The following is a 22,335-nucleotide window of genomic DNA, read 5'->3' on the forward strand; positions in this document are numbered from 1 at the left end:
GTTGTTTTGTAGACTATTTAAAAAATGTTTTTGAAATTTTTTTTCTGGAGCTGGGGATTGAACCCAGGGACCCTTTACCACTTAGCCACATCTCCAGACTTCTTTATTTTTTATTTTGAGACAAGGCCTTGCTTTGTTGCTGAGGGTATTGCTAAATTGCTGAGGCTGGCCTCTCCTTTTTGACTCTCCTGTCCCTGGGATTACAGGTATACACCACTGTGCCTGGCTGTGGACTGTTTTTTATTTGGATTTGTCAGACATTTTCTCATGCTCAGACATAGGTTAGACATTGTATTCTTTTCATGCCATAGCAGGAAGCACCCAGTACTGATTTGTTCCAGTACTGGAGATGTTAGCAGGATCACTGGGTTACGGAAGGGGATACAGTTTGCTTGTGTCAGGTGACATGTTTAATGAACATGTTCAGTAAAGATAATAAGATGAGTAGGCTTTTTGGTCTACAAGGTCTCCCAAAGATGTAGCCCAAGGTCATATAAGTCCTTCCCTTTGGAATGACTGGAGGATGTCATTGTTGACAAGGTATTTATGTAGCTATACATGTAGGTAGTTTTAAAGTGAAATGTTGACACTTTTATTCATTTATTCCCTGATCTTTCCTTATATACAACATATAATAATAATAAAAAAACAGAATAATTAAGTTAGGGTAAAGAGACACTGGGCTGAGAGAACTACAAATCCAGGGAGCAAAATGCAAACCATGGTGCCTGGAGATTCTGGAAGTAACTGCAGAGTGGCTCAGAGACTTCTGGGGGCTCTCGTGGACAGGGACAGAGGTATAGTCTATCAGTCACCAGGCAAAGGCTTGCATTGTGTCGGGTTTTTCCAGATGTAAAGACTTAAGCTCTAATTCTGTAAGCCATCTAGGCACAAAGACCTAGGGGTCAATGTCCTAAAAAAATCCCATCTGTGATACTAGTTGTTTTAGGGAGCTTTTCTATCACCCTCACTGGACCAGCCCATAAGCACAAAGGTGTATACACCACACACCCAACCCAGGGTAGGCAAGGGTAAAATCTGGAAAACCCAGAGCCATGGTCTCTGGTTGTGTGTTTCATGGGGCTTTTGTTTTCAAGGACAGAACCCTTTGGCATATCCTTCCAAATAAAATCTTGAGCTGTGGGCTTCGGTGTGTTTTGCTCGGGACCAGGCTTTCTGTGCAGGGTTGAAGGGCTGAGCTGCTTTGGTTTCTCCACGCCACCATCCCAACCCTGCCTGACCTTTTTTCCTATTCTCTTAAACATGATCCTGAAGTAATGCACAGGCCCAGAGACCATAGTCGCGGATCCTAGGAGCATCTCTTGTCCTTCCTGTTGTTGACAAGTTAATCAGAGAGCAGGGTCAGCAAACCAGGAAATGTCATTAGGAATTCCTAATAGAAATATGGAGAAATTCTGGGCTCTTCAGGGCACTCCAGAACTTCTTCATATTTTTATTTTTTCAGAAACTTTTATTTTACTGTATTTTTGTGTGTGAAATGGTCCAGCAGTTTCCGGTGCGGTCCAAGCAGTGAGCTGGACAGCGATTTCTGACTCTCTGGAGGGGAGGCAGTCACGTGCCCGCCACAGCCCGCGCCCCGGGAATCACCCTGCCCTTGCCTCTGCTTCCCCACCACGGGGGCTGCCCTTGGCACTTAACAGTCTCTCATCCTTAGATGTCCCCTAGGTGGATTTCCACATGTCATTCAGATGTGTTAGATCCGTGTGACCCCCGCAGAGAGGCCTCCCTACCCTTGCTATGGAACTTAACTCCATGCTTGTTTCTTACAAACCTGTTGCTAAAATTATATGCTATTGCACATCTCTTTTTGTTTTTTTTTTTAACTAGACTGTGATCTTCAAGGGACAGGGACCTTGCTCTTTGTCCATCACTAACTCTGTACCTCAGATCATTGAGGGTGAATATTAAGTGAACCACAGGACACACAGAAAAAACAAAAAAACAAAACAAAACAAAAAAACCCAAAACCAAACCAGAGTAGTCCTGCTGTGCAAACACCACCTGTTAACATTCTGATACTTTTTCCTTCCAAAGATGATTAACTTTGGGAGGTTACTAGAAACCCTATAAGATCTAGGGATGCAGTCTTCAATGAAATACATACACGCACAAATTCCTGAAATCTGGCCTGTGACATTTCCTGGTTTGCTGACCTTGCTCTCTGGTTAACCTGTGTTACTGCTCTGCTAGCCCAGTGCCAAGCACTTCACATTGTCACCTTTGTTCATTTGATTGCTGGAAAATGGCTCTTTCTTAATTGGCATTTCTGTGATTCCATGGGAAACTGATAATATTGTTTATTAGAAATTGCAAGTTCTCTTTCATAAATTGTTGGAGTCCTTTGACTGTCTCTTGGATTCTTAGTGTTTATTGTGTGACCTCTTTAAATAATAAAGGTTTTTACCAAAATGGCATATTATAAAAAGGAAACAGTAAAAGCCAGCGGTTCTCACTGGTGACTCCTCTGTGCTCCTCGTGGTCACGGCTCATTTTCTGCTGTTTAGCTTGGGTCTCCATGCTTTGCACCTGGAGCAGTTTTAAAATCATTCAGCAAAGCTAACTTAAAAAAAAAAAAAAAAGTGACCATAAATTCTCTCCTGATGAATGAAAATAAATGCATGAATCAGAGTTTCCATTTCCTGTCGGGATAAAAGTATACCTATTGTCTGAAGATAATAAAACAGTTTTGGTTATATTTCTAATGCCCAGCTGTGGAATTAAATTCAGAATTACAAGGATAACTTTGTGAAGTGGCAAAGTGAAATCTCCCAGTTTCCACTTTTCCTAAGATGGGTCCTTGTTTGCTAAATTCACAGCTCTGCGGATGTGCTTCCTGCCACAGGCCACTTTTGACAGATCTTTCGCTATCCCTTAAATCAGATGGAATCTGGGTAACACATTCTGGTGCTGCCTTAGCAGAAGAAAGATGATTTCTTTACAGCAAAAGGATCCAAATCAACATACCAGGAAGATGCAGGATTTCTTTTCTGCATTTTTCTGGATATATTATAATGATGAGAACTGACGTCTAAATCCTCTTAGTGTCAATAAACAACATTCAGGGTAACGTATTTACTAGGAAAGTGTGAAAAACAGTGTTACAGGCATCTTGGTCCTCCCATATAGCAGAGCACAGATGTCCACTTTTTTGCACAGGGTTTGTGGACTGGATTACTGTTTGTATGGGCTGGACAGGAGAGCAAGTAGGAAAATCATTTCTTGGTGCTCAATATTCAAGGTTTCCTGTGAAGTTAATGCAGGTTGGCTTACAAGGCTAAAACTGGAGGGCCTGGTCCATCTGCCTGACCTTGAGCTCCTGGAAGTGGTTTCATGGCTTGAAACAGGCAAGCTGGGAAAGTGTGGCCCACGTACATCACGGCAGAGCTCTGTGCCTATCAGCTGAGCCGTCTGAGAAACTTCTCTATAGTTATTCTCACTCAGAATTGGAATAAAGGTTTCAGTGTGAAGTTGGGATAGAGGAACTTCTTGGTCTAATACTTTGCAGATTTTTGGAACCAAATCCACCCTGAAGTGAAAAGCTGCTTTTTTTGCTGACCTTGTTGGACAGCTAAGACTGTTTCTGGGAAATAAGAGAAACAAGCAGCCCATTGTTGGCAGGAGCTGAGAGAGACATCAGGAAGGCGGAGGCGCGTCTGTAGCCCTCTATTCCCTTCACTGTGCCGTGACTGAGTCAAGGCTGGACTGTGGCTGGGTTTTCTTTCCACCTCTGTAGACATGTGTTTCCCATCAGCCAGGGCTGCGTGACACCTGAAGTTGGCCAGCTCACATGAGTTAAGCCTGAACCGCCCCATAAACAGAGAGAAGGCCTGCAGCTGTGCCCAGACCCTCGGTGCTAAAACACCCTCCCAGCTCAGCGTGTCTGGGGCCGCGTGGACCTCAGACACCACTCACACCTGTGTGTTTCGGCATCTTCTGGTTGCAGGTTGCAATTCCCGAAAGCTCCGTGGGCCAGAATTGCTTTGCATCTGCTTTAAGACAAACCTTGCTGAATTATGAAATGCAAAGTTTATCTGATTTTGTCTTTAAAAAATTGTTCTGGACAATTAAATAACAGAGCGCTAGGCCATTTTGTGTAAAACTAGATCCCACCCACAGCCTGTCATCAAAACATGATTCATGTTTACTTCATTTTAAAAGGAAACAAGTTGATTCAGTTGGTCACACTAGACTAATTCAGGAGATGGGAAGAGGCACTGGTTCTCCTCCTCACCACATTTCCACTTAGCAGATGTTTTTTGATTGCTGAGGGTCGCAGGACGACTGGGGTGGGCCATGGATCAGAAGGTGCCAGCCATTGTGTCCTAGCACGACCTTGGGACTCCCAGGGTTTGTTGCAGGTCTGCCACAGTCTACATGTGTGATTTCTGCTGAGTCATTTAGCCTTTGAAAGTTTCTTCATCTCTGAAATAAGTGAATTAGTTGAAATCATTGGTCTTAAAGTGTGTTCCAAGGCCCAGTGCCAGGATCTCAGGGGCGTGAGCAGCAGCTAAGCCCAGTCAGCGTCCAGCCTCAGAACTGTGCTTCTTCAACATATTTTTTAAAATTGTGTTTAAAATTTCAATGGGGCAGTTGGGAAATGCTTTAGGGAAAGCACAGTGACATCGATCTCAAGAGAATTTAGAGAAGACAGTGGAAGGGGCTGCCCAAGCCCCAAGCAGAATGTGGAAGGAGCCGCTGGATGCAGGGGCAACCCTGCTCCAAGCAAGATGTTGGGCTGGGGCAAGATCCTGTACTAAAGAGAAGTTTGAGAACACACGTCTAAGTGACCAAGACCCTGTCTGTGCAGCCTGAAGTCTCACCATGTGAAGGTGCAGGGTAAATACACGGCCCCACCAGGAAGAGTGTTGGGGGAACAGGAGGGATGAGTATGCCACGGGATATGAGGCAGAGCAAAATGAGCACTAAGCAAGCCACTGTGCTTGAGAAGTGCAGAGGAAGCAGCGACTGGGACCCAGTACTCACTCACTACCCGTCCTACCACCGGGGTAACGAGTGGGTGCAAGGCGTGCTCCAGAGAAGAAGAGCTGTGGGGGGGCGGATTCCAGCTTGTTCTGTTTTCTCTTCTTCATTGCTTCTTTTAAATGAAATCTATGGTGATCATCTTCACCATTAAATGAAACTGATATTTTGTTATCAATTTCTGACTCATAACCCTAAACTTTATGGAGAATGAATTCAGGGCCTACTATGTACATCAATCAGATTTGAAATGCACCAAAGTCATATTTATTCTTTTTTTTAATGTTTTTAAAATGAGATTTGAGAAACATTAAAAAAAATCAAAAGAACACTTTGTAGTGTCTTTACACCTTGAACATTTCACACAATAAAATAGGAAATAACCAGACAGGTATAAAACTCACACTAGACGAACCATGTTAATAAAGAAATAGGTCCCATTTTTCTATTTTTATAAGGAAAGAAGAGCCACGTCATCATGCTGGTTCTGAGTGGCAGGGCAGACCTGGCTCTTCCCAGGGCTTGTTGACATGCACAAACCCGTCCCACAGGAAGCCTGGAGTTGGTTCAAGTTGCAGGAAGAGACTGGATCATTGTTTCCCAGGAGAGCTACATTTGGGAGGGGCAGATCTTCCAGAAGCCCTTTGGGAACTGTTTTCCTGACTGATGAAACGCTGTGTCAAAAGCTGTGCTTGATTTTCTTAAAAAGTTAAGAAGCATTTATGTGTAATAGTTTTGCTCTGATTATCAGGGAATGCGGATACTATAGTACCTAGGCATGGTGGTGATACCTGCAATCCAAGGAACTTGAAAGGCTGAGGCAGGGGATTGCAAGTTCAGGATCAGCCTCAGCAACTCAGTGAGATCCTGTCTCAAACTACAGAGTAAAAGGGCTGGGGATGTGGCTCCTTGCCCCTGGGTTCAATCTCTGGTACCAAAAAAACAAACAAAAAAACCAACCCAAAACAAAAGGAGGGCAACCACCTGGTTATAATCCAGAAGGACACACTGCCAATCTTGATTGCCTTACCTGACTTCTAGTGAATGTTATTTTTATACTGGGACCTCGTTTTCTTTTTAAGAAAACATATTAGGCAGAAATAGAAACATGGGTTCTGTTGCTGTGAGGCAGGCCTAGGGCCTTGGACAGTCACAGGCTGAGGATGACAAACCAGCCCATATGTAGGGACTTCTGCAGAGTTAGCACTGAAAGTCCTGTGTCTTGAGGCTTCCCTCAGTTCCAGGCAAGCCAAGATGGCTGGTCACTCTCTGCAGCTGACCTCGGGGTCAGCATTGGTAGGAGACAGAGATTGGGTGAGTGGAAGCCAGGTTTCTCCCCTGGTGCTGCATTTAGCATCCTTAAAGGTGTTTAAGATGCAACTGGTCAGACTTAGCTTTAGGTGTCAACCTGAACCAACCTCCTGCCAAGGAAGAAGCTTCCCAGGTCGCATGTCAGTCCATTACCCAGTGTGGGCATCTGAATGCTGTTTTTACCTGTTTTGAGAAAATGTCATTCATCATCCCACTCTCAAAAGAATGATGTTGGAAGGGTTCATTGGAGCAGTCAGTGTTGTTTTAACATAGCAAATGAAAAAAATTCTAAAATATGATTTTGAACATATAGAGCTAAGGTTTTGCTCATCTGAAAATTTATAAAGTTAAGCTGTCTGTGAAATTTTCTTGTCAATCAGTGTTTGCTTATGGAAAACTTCAGCAGACATTTTTTTTTGCAGTGTTTTACAACCCTTTCTTTCCCTGTATTTTTATTTTATTTATGTATTTATTTGAGATGGATCTCAGTATGTTGCTCAGCTGGGCCTAGAAATCCTGGCCCAAGTTATCTTCCTGCCTCAGCCTGGTGGGGAACTGGGATTCTAGGGATGACCACCACAGAGGCTTTGTATTTAGTTTGTGTCTTGTGCAGCGGTCCCTAACACTTAGACTCCTGAAACTATTTGTTAACATCTGGTTGCTGTTTTCCATCCTCTACCTCAGTTCTGAGTAGCTTAATTAATTTTAAAGAGCTAAGCAGATAGTAGGAGTTTAATAAATGTTAATTCATATTGAGTTTCATTCATAATTCAACATTCTGCCAAGATGTCTGGGAAGTTGCCTTAATCAGTGTTTCTTAGTATCCTACTAAGAAATAGGAACACTTGCAAGATTTGTGTGCTGTAGGGTGTTTAGAACACTGGTCTTGTAAGTTGAAGAAGTGCTGTACTCTTACCTCCCTCTCTCCTTCTCAGTAACTACATTTAGCATTATAAAAGCTCTTAAGAGAACCTGCAGTAAAATAAATGCATGTAACTTTATTTAGCCAATACTTCACAATCTTATTTGACCATGGGACACATCTGGAAGCAACTTTTTTTTTTTAGTTTAATATCTACTTATTTTCATGGAGCACATTATAAATCATATTTCCTTTTGAATATTACATCTATTTTTATACACCCTGTAAAAACTAATTAAGTGACTATCGAAGATAGGTTACCCAGCATGCTCCCCAGGATCCATTGGGCACAAGGAGTGTGTGTGTATGTGTGTGTGTGTGTGTGTGTGTGTGTGTGTGTGTGTGAGAGAGAGAGAGAGAGAGAGAGAGGGAGAGAGAGAGAGAGAGAAACTATATTCCTTAGAACAGTTTTAGTTTTACAGAAAAAGGTGAGTAGAGTTTCTATATGTGGCATACCTATTTTGTCCTCTTGTTGAATCTTACGTTAATATGCTGTATTTGTTATAATTGGTGAACCAGTGTCGACACGTTATTACTAAGTAAATCTGTGTTTTATTCAGAGTCGTGTTCACCCGCTATCCTTTCTGATCCAGGGGCCCCCTCCCCCACCCCTGACACTACCACACTACCTCTGCTCGCCCTGCCTCCTCAGACTCTGCTGGCTTTGGCACGTTCTTTGACTTTCCTTGTTTTTGATGACCTGGATAACTTTGAGGAGTATTGTCGAATATTTTGTATGCTTCCCTTTGCTTGGTATTTGTCTGATTTTTTTTTTCCCTTTCAGGATAAGACAGGATTATGGGTTTTGTGGGGGAAGAATACAGTACTTAGTTGTGCATTAAAGAGTATCATTTTCGTCCCCTCATGTTGAGGCACATGCTATCACTGAGTCTTGTTCTTGTACTGCTAACCCTGACCTCGTGGCCAAGGTGGTCCTGAGTCCTGTCCCTGTAGTGCTGACCCTGACCCCATGGCCAAGGTGGTTCTGGGTCTCATCCCTGCTGTGCTGACCCTGACCTCATGGCTAGGGTGGTATTTTTCAGATTTCTCCAAAATAAAGTTTCCTTGATTCCCACTCAGTACTATGTCTTTGGAATAAAGTCCCTGGTGGCAGTCCTGTCCCACTTTCTCTTCCAGACTTTGTATCTACATAAGTATTTGGAATTCCTTGATCCAGAGACTTGTCTGTTCTCCCGTTTATTTATTTCATTTTTTGTGTATATCAGCATAGATGCCATGGGTCCTACATTCTCTTAAACTTGTGAGCCCCACGTGAGACAGTCCACTCCTGGCAGGACAGAGGCACAGAAGAAGCCTTGGAGGGCCTTCCCATTTCCTCAAGCGGCCTCATGCCTCTGACACCCTGGCAGAACCACATGGTTTTGGAAGTTCAGCTGACAGTGCAGTTGAAGCACCTTGTCTTTGAATGTGACCAGGAACATACAGCTGACTGAAGATGGTGCTCTTTGCCCCCCAGGCCCGTGTGGGAGGAGGAGGAGGAGCAGAAGGCAAAGCAGGGCTTAGGTGACTTCTGACCCTTGGGGTGCTGACTGTCCCTTCCATCTTCTGCTTAGAGCCAGCCCCATGCAGGCCCCTGATGGTATTTGTAGTTAAGCCTAAGTGTGTGGTTTGCTTCCTTCTCTTGGCTTTGTGTATGTATGTGTGTGAGTGTGACCAAAGCCTATTTTAAAAATGAGGAAAGCAAGCCCAGGACGTTGGGGAGCGAGCCACTGAACCTCTCCAGGGCCAAGAAGACGTTTGTCAAACATTCCAGGAGGCGAGCCAGGCAGGCCCTGGGTTCCTGGCCTCCCTCTGTGTCTGCAGCTTCTGGCTGGGGGAAGCTGCCAAAGCACTTTCTCCATGAGCCCTCTTCCCTGGTGCTTCAGAAGCAAAGCCTCTACTCTCCACGTTGGCGCCTGGTGCAGCAGATGAAGTCTGGCTTAGCCCAGAGTCCAGGCCATTCCTGGCCTCTAGCCTGTCCCACTCTTAGGGCTTTGAGAGGTGACCAGGGGCGTGAACTGTTGCACCCGGGCACACTGTCCCAGGCAGCGCTGACCAGAGAGTTGTGTCGGTCGAGAGCAACGCAGTTCCACCTGATCTCCTGTGGGCTGGGGCTTCACTGAGGCCAGGCTCTGGATCACAAGGGCCTCTGTACCTCAGATACTATGGAGCTTCTTTTTTTTTTTTTTTTTTTTTTTTTTTTTTGGTATTTTCTTTTATATCAAATAATGCCAATTAAGGGCATTTTTTTTCAATTTCCAAAGAGAAAGCCAGTTATTAAAAAAAAAGAGAAGAGCAAGAAGAAGAAAAGGGAAAGGAGATGAAAAAGAAAAAGATTAATGGGGATCTAAATTTAAATTCTGACTCTCTTGGAAAGAAATTAAAAATAAAAAAGAAAAAGATGTCCTGGCTTTAGTTTTGATGCATTCTTGCTTCAGTGGAGAGCTCTTCTGTTTGGGTTATTCCTTTCTGTGGGGACTGGCGAAGGTCTAGGACTGACGAGGTCTTTGGCCTTTTTGAGGCAGTTCATGGCTGTCTGCCCATAATCCAGTTTGGCCTCAGATCCTGCATTTGGAACACTCTGCTTCTTTTTCTTCTTGTTTTCTTTCCGCAGTGTTCTGGAACATTATCCTGAGGAGTATTTTGTTCATCACAGATTCTGATGTTTTTCCTTCCCCTGATGTCCTGGGGACTGTGTTGCTGCCTTGGGCCTCTGAGTGGCTAAAATAAGGGGTGGCTCTGGTTTTGGAAGTTCAGCTGTGAGTGCAGTTGAAGTGCCTTGTCTCAGCTCAGCCAGCAGTGAAGCCAGTCTCAAGAGGGCTCAGTAAAAGAACTCAATCAACCAGAGGGTGTAGAGTGCAGATCTGCATTGCTAGTGCCTGGGGACGTCAGGAGGCTTAGCTTCCAGGACACTTGTGGCAGAGACTGAATTCCCTTGTCTCTGGGCTTTGGTCTCATTCCAAAAAGAGGTTGTGCCAAGTTAACTCTTAGTCATGATGAGTTGTCTTGATGATGTTCTGAGCCTTGTTTTAATTTGAGGATTATCTTCTTTTACCCCAGCAAGAAAATATTGAGTGTGATGCTTTCAGGGCCATGTTTACTGTTTTGTCTTGTGGCTTTGTTTCCTTACTTTTCATTTCCATTTGTTTTACATAAGGGTTAGGGTTTGGATGTAAGGTATCCCCCAAAGCTCCTGTGTTAATATAGAGATGTTAAGAGGCTAGGTGACTGGAGTGTGGGGCTGTGACCTCATCTGTCCTTTCTAGTGTGAATGGACTGGCTGGGTGGAGACTGTGGGTAGGCATGGCTGGCTGGAGGAGGAGGCGCAACTGGGGGCTGCCCTGGAAGGGGGCATCTTTCCTCTGGCCCTTTCCATTCTCTCTGCATCCTGACCCCGCTGTGAGCTAAGCAGCTGTCCTCTGCTGGGTCCGTCCCCCATGATGTCCTGACTCCTCTTGAGCCCAGAGCATAGGCTGAGGCCTCTGAAACCATGCGCCCCAGATAAACTTCCTCCTGTAAGTTGTTCCTGTCGCTGGGTATTTTGGTCACAGCAATGCCAAAGCTAATTAAAAAACAATAAGTATCAGGGCGTGTGGGGAAACTTCAAACAGAGCAGAATAGGAAAAGGAAGACCTCTCATGCGGACGTGGGCAGCTTCCTGTCCAGAGGTTCCACTGTTCTCAGTGTCAGGCGGATGCCTCTGGAGGGCAGTGCTGCATGGATGTCATGTGCCCCTCCTTTTTGGCCATAGAACATGTGGCTCTGCACCTTGTGACTCTGCCCCTCTAGACCACGTTTCTGAGAGATCGTTCCATAGAAACCCTACAGAACTTCCTCACTCTTTGGAATGATTATGTAGGATGTCTCTGAAGGTGCAGCCCGTGCTCCCTGGTATGCACAGCCCTTGACCTCAGCTCAGACTTGGGCTGTTATGAGCAGTGCCATGGTGAGGGTCCTGTGGTAATGATGCTGTCGGCTTTGAAAACAAAGCCATCGTGTAAGTCCGCTCCTCTCCAGACACCATGGTTGGTGACCAGAGAGGTCTGGTCTGAGTGGTGGAGTCTGGGTTCATGGAGGTACCCAGTGGCTCTACCATTACTTCCTGTGGGTGTCTCCTCAAGGCTGGTGTTGCAGACCAGCAAGATGTGGTTTGGGAAGAGCTCTTCTCTGGTCTCACAGTCCCCCAGATGAGAAATAAGACATTAGTAGTGTCCCCAAGAGTTCCAGGTTACCGTGAGAAGCTGAGAGGCCAAGTGCAGTGCATGGGGTGAGCCTGGTTCCACGTGCCATCTAGGGAAAGCTGCTGAAGACAGTCCCACTTGAATCTGAAGTTACCAGACCCGAGTCAGTTTTTAAAAATATGTTAAACTTCTGGTTTATAAAGAAATAATTCAGGATTAATAGCCTGTACAGATATTGAAAATATTGAGCATTTTTTGTTGTTGTTATTTATAGAAAAGTAGGAGCATACTTTTCTAGAAGGTTCAGAAATGTCTATCCCTTGAAATGACCACAATTCTTTCCTCACACTCTCTGCATGTCTGGGTTTTTCTGACTGGATTCTGTATGTAAGTGATAGTTTCCCTGGGAACCTTGTATGCACAGCCTTTGACCTCCCACTCCCGCCTGCCGTGGAGTCGAGGTAACTATGCTCTTGCAAGCTCTAGACATTTCTGTTATTTTGGCATCAATCAGAACTGTAGTCCACCCCCCCCCCCACCCACTTCAGTTCTGAAACTAAGAGTATAGGAGGTAGCCAACTGTCCTCATCCACTGATGCTCATGATTCATGGATTCAGCATGAGTATGGCCTGCATGCTGCACATACATTCAGTACCTGGGTGATTAGGACACCATAGAATCCATTCAAGAAAATTTAGTTACAAGATATGTTTCCACATAATATACATAGCAAATGGAAGATTTAGAAGATTTAACTTTGGGGGCTATAGTTCAATGGTAGAGTGTGTGTTTCAAAGACAAGGCCAGCCAGGCACAGTGGCCCACACCTGTAATCCCAGTGACTTGGGAGGCTGAGGCAGGAGGATCAAAAGTTCAAAGGCAGCCTCAGCATCCTAGCAAGGCCCTGAGGAACCTAGTGAGACCTTGTCTCAAAATACAAAATGAATAACTTAAAATTATTTTATTTTAAGGGTTGGTTCAGTGGTTAAGTACCCCTGGGTTCAATCCCTGCTTAAAAAAAAAAATCGAAATAATAAAAGGACAAGGCCCTGGGTTCAATCCCAGTACCAATAAGTAAATAAATAAATAAGTTGAAGTCTTAGAACTTAATTAAAATACATGCATTTAAAAAAATCTTTTAAAATAGTGAGATCAAATATAGCAAAAATCCTAATTTTTTTTCTCAGAAATGAAATGAATATATAAAATTATACCTTCCTGTCTTTGGTCCTGACCTAGAAACTAAAGTGTGGTTGTCTTTATTATATATTAGCCTGGCAGAAGTGAAGCAAGTTTGACTGGTGAACAGGAGGAAAATCTAGAAATATTTTTTGAGATAGGTCCTCATTGTATTGCCAGGCTGGCCTTGAACTTCCAGACTCAGGGACCCTCTTGCCTCAGCTTCCCAAGTGGCTGAGACTATATGCATGCACCACACCCAGTTTAGCACTTTCTAAAATGTTTTTTCTTGTGTGTGTGTGTGTGTGTGTGTGTGTGTGAGATAGCGAACAGCAATCATGGATATGTTAAAGGATTTAAAACTTTGATTTTTTTCTTTCTTTCTTATTAAGGTTGTTTGGGGAGTTACTGGAGAGTGACATTGGCCAGATCCATGTTTCATATAGTGTGCCTGTACAGATACATGACTACAGACCCCATAGTGTCATATGCAATCGTAGGAAATAAGACACGAGGATCCTTGCACACACAGTTATCTCCATAGCAATAGAAAAAACTGCAGTGTCCTACCATAGCCCAAATGGAGACATTCCTACAGTTCACCAGTTTTATTCAGAATGCCCAGTGTGGTTGGGGGTGGAGAACTTGCTTAGCGTGTACAAGGCCTGTGCCACTGCGCCCAGCTTGGGACTTCTTTCCCAGGGCAAAGTTCTCGATCCTAAAAATTGAATGTTGGTAAGTGTAAAATAGATACTGCCTGCCTTGGTACTGTACCAAGTAATCTGTTTCTCACTGATTTTCCCTTTGTAAGATCAGCTATTTGTTGTTCTCAGTCTGATACTTGCTCCTAAGTGGAGCTGAGATTTCTTGGGGTGTCCCTTTCTAAGAAAGCATTAACGGGCTCCTGCTTGCGTTGAGTTCCCATGTTGCCGAGCATTCACCCAATCCTCGATGGTCTTGCGCAGCCACTGAGCACTGGCGAGCACATGCCCTCGTCAGCTCTTGGGAAAGTGCACACACAGCCTTAGAGGTCCTGGTGAACTCTCTCATGATCTGTGATGACGTTTGTGGAATCTGCTTGATTTGCCATTGTGTTCTATGTAAAGCTTAAGATGTACTCTGCACATGGAGAAGATGTGAAGCAAGGTTCCCAACAGACAATAAAACCAAGACTGGGTGATCAGGAGTGAATTGAATTAGGTAATAGTTATTTAAATAGCAAAGCATAACCGGAAAGTTGCTGTGGAAGGAGTCTCGGGAATCCATACTTAAAAAGGACGTCGCATCTTCTTTTTGATAAGGTGTCCTAGGCCCTGTCACCTATCCCATGTGTGTTCTTCTTCTAGTGATGAGTCACCAACACCAGCAGCAGATGGCGCCCAGCACCCTGAGCCAGCAGAACCGCCCTTCTCAGAACCCGGCCGGGCTCATGAGCTTGCCTACCGCCTTGCCCACTGCCCTGACCACGCAGCAGCAGCAGCAGCAGAAGCTGCGGCTGCAGAGGATCCAGATGGAGAGAGAGAGGATCCGCGTGCGCCAGGAGGAGCTCCTGCGGCAGGTAGGCCTGCGTGGTGCCCCTGGAGATCCTGCGGCCTTGGTGGCGGGACTGATGGCAGCCAGGAGGGCAGGGCTGATGGCAGCCAGGAGGAGCTCCTGCGGCAGGTAGGCTGCTCAGTGCCCTGGGAGGCCCTGTGGCCTCGGCCTTGGTGGCAGGGCTGATGGCAGCCAGGAGGAGCTCCTGCGGCAGGTAAGCTGCATGGTGCCACCGGAGGCCCTGTGGCCCTTGTGGCCTTCAGTATGAGCTTCCTTTGTCTGGAAGCCCTGGAGGCCCAGAGCCTAGCTCTAAGCCTCTGGTAGAGTGGGTCTCTTCCCCTGCTTCTGCCTTTGCTGTGGTGGGAACCAGACTTGTGTACAGGAGGAGCTCTGGCTGTATTTGCACGGTGGCCTTTGGCTTCCACTGCTAGCGCTTAGTGCAGTTTGTGACGTGTCTGTCACAAACTGCTGTGTGGCTCTCTTTTCCACACCTCATGGCCCGGAACAGCCATTTCACTGTGTCACTCAATTTTGTAGGTCAGGAATCTGGAAAGGGCCCAGCTGGGCTCCTCTTCCTCTCTGTGTGGCATTGATGGGGTCACTTGGTGGTAGTCACCTGTTAGGTGGGATGGTCCAGAGGGTTAGGTGTGTGGTGCTGTGTCAGGGATTCTGGAAGCCTGGACCTGACTGGACTGAGGCCTGGTCATCAAGGAGGGGCGTCTATAGCCTCGCAGTGTGAGAGCAGCAGGGTTTACTCCATACTGCTGGGTCTCCAAGAGAGAATGTTGACAGATGGGCCAGTGCCGAGGGCTGGTTCTGAAAACTGCTGTGGGGCTCCTCTTGCTGTTCTTGGTCAGATCACTCACAGAGCAACCCTGGATGAACAGAGACAGCAGGGGAATGTTCCACGGAAGCAGTGACTCATGGTGTATGTCCCTCTGGCCTACCACAGAGCATGAAAGAGAATTGAAGGGAGGCGGGAAACCGGCTTGTCTGTGGACCCTTCTGCTCTGCAAAACGGCCTGGGCATGTTGATGGGGCTCTTGTGTGCCTCGCTCCATGCACCCCACTTTCTGGTCAACAGAATGCTGCTTTGTGTCCTCTGAGGGTCAGGCTCTGCCCTGTCCTTCAAGCATGAACAAAAGAGAACCCATTGTCTCCCTGCTTTAGTGGCTTGGTTTGTGGTAGAACAGTATTCTTTTTTTCTTTTTAAATAATTATTTCATTTTATTTATTTATAGGCAAGCACTCTGCCACTGAGCTGTAGCCCTAGCCCCAGAACAGTATTTTCTTTTTGGGGTGGGGATGTGGTACTGGAGATTGAACTCAGGGGTGCTTGACCACTGAGCTGCATCCCCAGCCCTATTTTATATTTTATTTAGAGAAAGGGTCTCACTGAGTTGCTTAGCCCCCGCCCCTTTTGCTGAGGCTGGCTTTGAACTGGCCATCCTCCTGTCTCAGCCTCCTGAGTCGCTGAGATTATAGGTGTGCACCACCGTGTCTAGCCCCAGAAGAGTATTCTTTTTTCTGTGTTGCTGAACTAAATGTCATCCACCTCTGCAGGTATCATACATTTTTCTGGCTTTATCTTAGGGAAAAAAGCTTCCATTTATTGTTCTAACTCTTTATAATGACTCAAGGGAAACAAGATACATGGCTAGAGTCCTTTTGCTGCTTTAAGGAAATAAGTAGATCTGGCTGTTCCAGAGAGCTGTCTAATGGGGAGTCCTGGGGTGATAGGGTAAACACTTGGAAAAATACTCAATAACTTTTTTTTTTTTTTAAGAAAGAAAGGAAGGAAGGAAGGAAGGGGAAGGAAAGAGTTATTATTTTTTTAAATTTTAATATTTATTTCTTAGTTCTCGGCGGACACAACATCTTTGTTGGTATGTGGTGCTGAGGATCAAACCCGGGCCGCACGCATGCCAGGCGAGCGCGCTACCGCTTGAGCCACATCCCAAGCCCCTCAATAACTTCTATTAATGACATTAATGTATTTCCTATCAGATCAATTCTAGGATATAAGGCATCTCTTAGTACATGAGGTTTAACAGGCATGGTGAATGAAAATCACTTCTTAGACATGGCTTTTGAAAAAAGAGGAGTGAAGTGCAGTGTGCCCTGCTGCTGGCTCAGCCCCCAAGCAGAGTAGAAAGGTAGCTCCAGGGTTTCTGCCTGGACTCTCGTGGCTATTTCAGGGAAACAGTTGTTGATACCATTTTTAGATATACAGGATCATGTTTCTTGGCAGGAAATCATTGTATTATTGTTTTCTGTCTTGGGTGATGATTCTACTTTACATGGCATTACGGTAGCTTTTGTAGGTTCTCTGTTAGTTTCATATTTCAATGAGCTTGCTGTGTTCGTGTGTGAGTGAGACCTCTTAGCAAAGAATGACTTGCTTCTGTTTTTGCCTCCTTGCTGTTTCTCTTTCTCTTGCCCCGCCTTCTTCTTTCCCACAGAAAGTATTTCTGGGAAGGGGTGGGAAAAAATGCCCCAGAGTGTTGCCTGATTCCAGCTGTAGGTGCTTTTGAACCACAGGATAATATTGATGGTTCGTGTTACATGCCAACCACATTCCTTAAATGCTGGTCCTTAGAGGCTGTGGCACTTGGGTCATTTTGCTGCATCATGGTGTGCAATACCCCATGGAGCCCAGTGACGAAGAAAGGCTGTCCAGTGTCACTGGAGGCCCCCACTGCCCAGCCCTGACTGTGTGTGCATGTGTTAAATGTTGTTTGGAGGAGATGGAATGGATAGTTCTGATGTCTTTTTGTTTTTGTTATTGGACAGGAAAAAAAGGTCTAAATAGACTTTTTAATCCTGGAAGGTTTTTTTCCCTATCCCAAAGCAACATGCCCTACCATGTGTCAAAATTGTTTTTGAAGGCTGTGTAATAAATGGTGAGGAGGAGTGTCCTATTGCAGTTTTCTGAGCATCTGTCAGGAGCTCTGATAACAGGTGTGGATTGTTCATATCATTTTGATGGCTGTTTGACTACTTTCGTTTGGTGACTTTCCTGCTTCTGTATTTGTAACAGAGCCAGGGCAAGGGCAGAAAATGGGCTGGATGGAAAAGTGGTCTTTGGCTTCTCTGCTGAGCTGCCTCCCCCATGAGGTAGGAATTTGCAGGGATGGAGCAGTGGCGATCCCACAAAATTGAAAAGTCATCTATAGACTTGCATTTGTTCCTTCCATCCTACCCATGGCCTTGGTCATCAACAGCTGCCTGATGATCCCTTGCTTGGCGGGCAGTTTGTAAAGACCTGGCTCTCCTTGCTTGTAGGAGCCCTAATTGTGTAGCCTGTCTTCTTAGGCCCCGGTCCTGCAGGCAGGCCCAATCCTCCTGCAATTCTACCAAGGGAGAATCTCCAGGGGAGGCCCGAGCTATGCTCTGACTCTATAGGAAGTAGAGAGGTTGATGAAATTTAATAAGTAGAAGAATTTATTTCCTAATTCCTGTGACATTGTCACTTTTGCATATTTTTATCATTCTTAAATGACATGATGAATGTGAAAGATCCTGAAGTGATCTACTGTGTGGGTCCTCCGCTGTGCTCCTCCTCCTACCCCTGCTCCTCCTATTTCTCCTCTGCCTCCTGCTCCTCCTCCTACCCCCCCACCCCCCATCCTCCTGCTCTTCCTCCTACCACCGTCCTCCTCCTCCATCTCCTCCTGTGCCTCCTCTTCCTCCTCCTGCTCTTCCTGCTCCTCCTCCTCCTATTGCTGCTCCTCCTGCTCTTTCTTCTCCTCCTTCTCCTCTTCCTGCTCCTCCTCCTCCTTCTCTGTCTCTGTTCCTCGGCATGCGGCGTTAGATGATGCTCCACTAGGGAGAACATCTCCTTGGTGCTGTGCACCGTCTGACTCATACTTCACGATACCAAGGAGTCATGTGTGAGTTTGCTGGCACTAGATTCTTAGTGCCAGGATTTTAACAAAATGGGTTAGCACAGGATTTTAACAAAATGGGTTCAAGGGCCAGTTGATAACAAATTTAAGTGAAGCACCATTATTTAAGGGTGGAAGCTCATTTTTTGTTTGTTTGTCTCCTCATTCATTTATTCACTTATCCAATTTTATATTGTAGAAAGTAATGGAATGCTAGGAGCCACAAACAAAATATAAATGGCACCTTTGGTTGTAAAGTGACGCCAACTAGCCACTGAGGTATTATTATGCTAAGATTTACATTCATATGCAAATTGGGCTCCTGCTGTTCACCTTGGCTTGCTACAGGACTCTAGTTACCGGACTGCTGGAGAGTTCCCATTGGTTGGGGAAAGATAGTAGGAGGAAATTCCGGGGAAGGTCTGGGACCCTGGCTCCGGGAGGCGCGCGGTTCCGGCAGACGCCCGCGTGGGAGGACCGGGTTTGGCTTGCCTGCGGCGGCTTTTTCAAAATAAAGTTTTGTTCCTGCTTGACTGGCTCGTGATTCTGTGCCCAGCCAAGACTGCGGCATTTGGTGGCCCGTACGGGGAGCGCCTGAAACTTAGAGGTGAGTAAAACTGCTCGCCCCTGAGGGAAGGCAACAAAATGGGTGAACATTTAGAAAAACAATGTGTTCTTGTTTTGATTTATTTTGTTTTCATTTCAAGCTCCCTAGCCCTAGAATTTTCTCAGGCGAACTGGGAAAAATGGTTGGCTCAAGGTTTGAAGTTATTCGGCCCTGAGAAAGAGAAAATTGATACAACCATTGTCTGTTCCGTTTTTGTTTCATTCTGTTTTGGCTTTGTTTTATCCTATCTTATTGGGTTACGTTACCTTTATAGTAGATTAGAATCCAGTAAAAAACAAACCGAAAAACTGCTAAGTAAATTGTTAGAGGTCCAAACTATGGTAGAAAAAACGCTAGGTCAAGCAAAAGAGAAGGTCTCTCAAGCTAGTCAGACAGAGGAAAATTTAAAGAAACCAAGCTTAGAGGAAAAGCAACCATCAGGTGGAGAATTACAACAGGAGGTTGCTACTAACTCCGTTCTATCACCAGAGGGCGTAACTCAACCAACAGCTCCATCTACCGCTGAGCGGCCCTCAACTCCCGTAGTTGATGGACGGAATTCTGAGGCAGGACCCCAAAGATTAGCATGCCCTGTACTTGAGCAGACAGGAAGGCAACGAATTCACCGTGCTTTAGATTTCAAAACAATAAAGCAATTAAAGGAGGCTGTAACGACCTATGGGCCGCAAGCTCCCTTCACAATAAGCATGGTCGAATCTGTTACCAACTTGGACATGACACCAGCAGATTGGGCTAACATGTGTCGATCTGTGCTAAACGGAGGACAATATTTATTATGGAAAGTTGCCAATGAGGAATTTTGCATGGAGACAGCTAGGCGAAATGCAGAAGCTGGTTATCCTCAAAGAAATATAGAAATGCTTTTGGGGAAGGGACCTTATGAAGGTCAAAGACAGCAAATTGAATATGACCCTGGCGTATACGCACAGATTGCTGTAGATGCAGTTAGGGCATAAAAAACTTTACAGGGGCATAAAGACTTACAAGGTCAATTATCTAAGGTAATACAAGGAACTAATGAACCTTACGCTGAATTTGTAGATAGACTTATTCAGTCAGCCTCTAGGATATTTGGTAATACAGAACAGGTAATGCCATTTATAAAACAACTGGCTTATGACCAAGCAAATCGTTGCTGCAGAGAGGTCATTAGACCATGGAGACATGAAGATTTAAACACATATATTAAATTATGTAGAGACATTAATGAACAAAGGCAAGTCTTAGCAGCAGTACAACAGGCTTTAAATGCCAGGCCAAAAACATGCTATAATTGTAATCAAACAGGACATTTTAAAAGGAGTTGCCCCATAAGAGGAGGGTTTAACAAAGCGGGGTATCAAAGGAATAGAATACCGGGTATTTGCCCACGATGCCATAGAGGGAAACATTGGGCGGCTTTTTCAAAATAAAGTTTTGTTCCTGCTTGACTGGCTCGTGATTCTGTGCCCAGCCAAGACTGCGGCAATGGAAAGATAGAGGGACATGGGAGGCAAACTAATTAGACCGAATTTAAGTTGTGGCCAGAAAAGTAAATTAACACCATTTCCTCCTTCATCAAGGCCCAGTGGTTGCCATATTTACTTTCAAATTATTGGGGATGAGACCACACACACCAGACTTCTGTGAAAGTGACAAAAGTTGTTTCTTCATCTCTTTCCAGTGACCCTCAGACTAACAGGTAGTTAAACAACTACAGAATAAATGGATCAAAGTGCCAGTGAGGTTTGGTATTTCTACTGATTAGCAAACTTAACTAGGAGAAATCCTTCACTATGATTGCAGTCACTATGATTCAGCAATGGCTGCTGTATCACCAGAATTGAACTGCTTATATCTGATAATTGATGAATTATCTCAGGATGTGACAGGAACTTCAGATGGAGGGCACCATGGAGCTCTGGGAGGTCCTGTCAGGTGTTCTGCTCAGAGGCTTTATTACAAAACTGGATCTCTCCCTACTTTCACCAGGAATCTACCATAGGCATTACAGAGAATGAATTTTCATGAAAGCCATTCTCCATGTCTGTGATAGAGTTCTATCTATTTATCTATCTACTTATCCTTCCAAACTGTCTATCTGGGGAGATTTGATCCAGGACCTCACACATGCTAGGCAAGTGTTCTACCAACTGAGCTTCATCACCAGCCCTTTTAATTTTATTCCAGGACAGGGTCTCACTAGGTTGCTGAGGCTGACTTTCTAGAACTTGCCATCCTCCTGCCTCAGCCTTCTGAGCAGCCAGGATTATAGGCATTTACCATCACGCCCAGCACAAGAAAGCAATTTTTAGTACAAGGTTTACTTTTCTTTTATCTTCATTCCTGGCAGAGTTTTATTTTGACCATATTTTCCAAAGGCTACAAGGTAACTTCAGAATCATCCCCAAAATGACAACCTGAGAAAAGGAAGCAATTTTTTTTGAGGGGGGTGGGCTACTAGAGATTGAACCCACTGAGCTACATCTCTAGCCTTTTTATTTTTTAATTTTAAGAATGGGTCTTATTGAATTGCTCAGGCTGACCTCTAACTTGTGATCCTCCTACCTTGGCCTCCCAAATTGCTGGGATTACATTACTATTGTGCCCACTAAAAGGAAACAATTCTTAGTTGAAGGCTTTATTTTATCTTCTTCTTCTTTTTTTTTTTTTTAGAAAGAAATTGGAATTTTGTTTTTAGAGGATTTTGAACTAGAATTTTTTTAATTTTTAAAATTATAATTTACAATGCTGGGTGTTGTGGCACACCTGTAATCCCAGCAGCTCAGGAGGCTGAGGAAGGGAGATCACTAGTTCAAAGCCAGCCTCAGCAAAAGTGAGGAGCTAAGCAACTCAGTGAGATTTTGTCTCTAAATGAAATAGGGCTGGGGATGTGGCTCAGTGGTTGAGTGTCCCTGAGTTCAATCCCTGGTACCAAATATAAATATATAAATATATATATATATACACACACACACATACATATACACATATAATTTACAGAATTACTCTTTTGATTAAGATAAAACACAGCATTTTTGCAAAGCTAAAGAAAACAGATCCCAACAAAACAAAACAAAACTCCTTGTATGATTCTGTTTATGTTCATGTGACATTCTGGAAAAGACAAAATTGTAGGGACACAGAATAGATGAGCGGGTCCAGGGCTGGGCGTGGAGGAGGGGCTGACCACACAGGGGCAGCTCCAGGGACTTGACTGGTGCTGGCATAGTTCTGTACCTTGGTTTTAGTAGCTATTTCATAACTCTGTGCTTGCTCTTAATTCAGAATGATACAGAACAAAGAGTGAATTTCACTGTATATAAATAATAAGAAGAAATAAAATTATCATACAAAAAGACCAAACACATATGTATTGTGCAAAAGGTACAAAATACTTAAAACCAAAAGTATTATAATCACCCATACTCTAGAGAATAGCTGTAAAGATGTTGGTGGTTTCTTTCTAGTTCTTTTGTACATTTCTCTGGGTCCTTTGTGTCTTGAAAGAAAATTGGTAGCTTACTTTGATACTGTTTTGTTGCCTCTTGTTTCTTAATCTTTAAGAAAGTCAGCTGTTCTGTGTTTGCCGAGTGAGTTGTGCCATCACCTTCTCCCCATCCTTTGTGTCTGGAATCCTTTCTGCAGCAGGCTGCACCCAAGTTTTTCAACCCCATGAGCCACACATGCCCCAGTGACTAGAATGTTCTATT

General features: G+C 44.6%; 1 protein-coding gene across 1 annotated transcript in view; it reads left to right on the forward strand.

Moving 5' to 3' along the window:
• The window catches only part of LOC308652898 (WW domain-containing transcription regulator protein 1), a 123,418-nt gene that overhangs the window by 82,767 nt on the left and 18,316 nt on the right, over positions 1–22,335 (forward strand). The window contains exon 4 of the mRNA XM_081301029.1: positions 13,942–14,153. Within this exon, the coding sequence (XP_081157155.1) occupies positions 13,942–14,153 (212 nt within the window). The remainder of the gene's footprint in view (positions 1–13,941; positions 14,154–22,335) is intronic.

Source organism: Spermophilus citellus (assembly GCF_964194105.1).
Source record: "Spermophilus citellus genome assembly, chromosome: 7".
Lineage (NCBI taxonomy): Eukaryota > Metazoa > Chordata > Mammalia > Rodentia > Sciuridae > Spermophilus > Spermophilus citellus.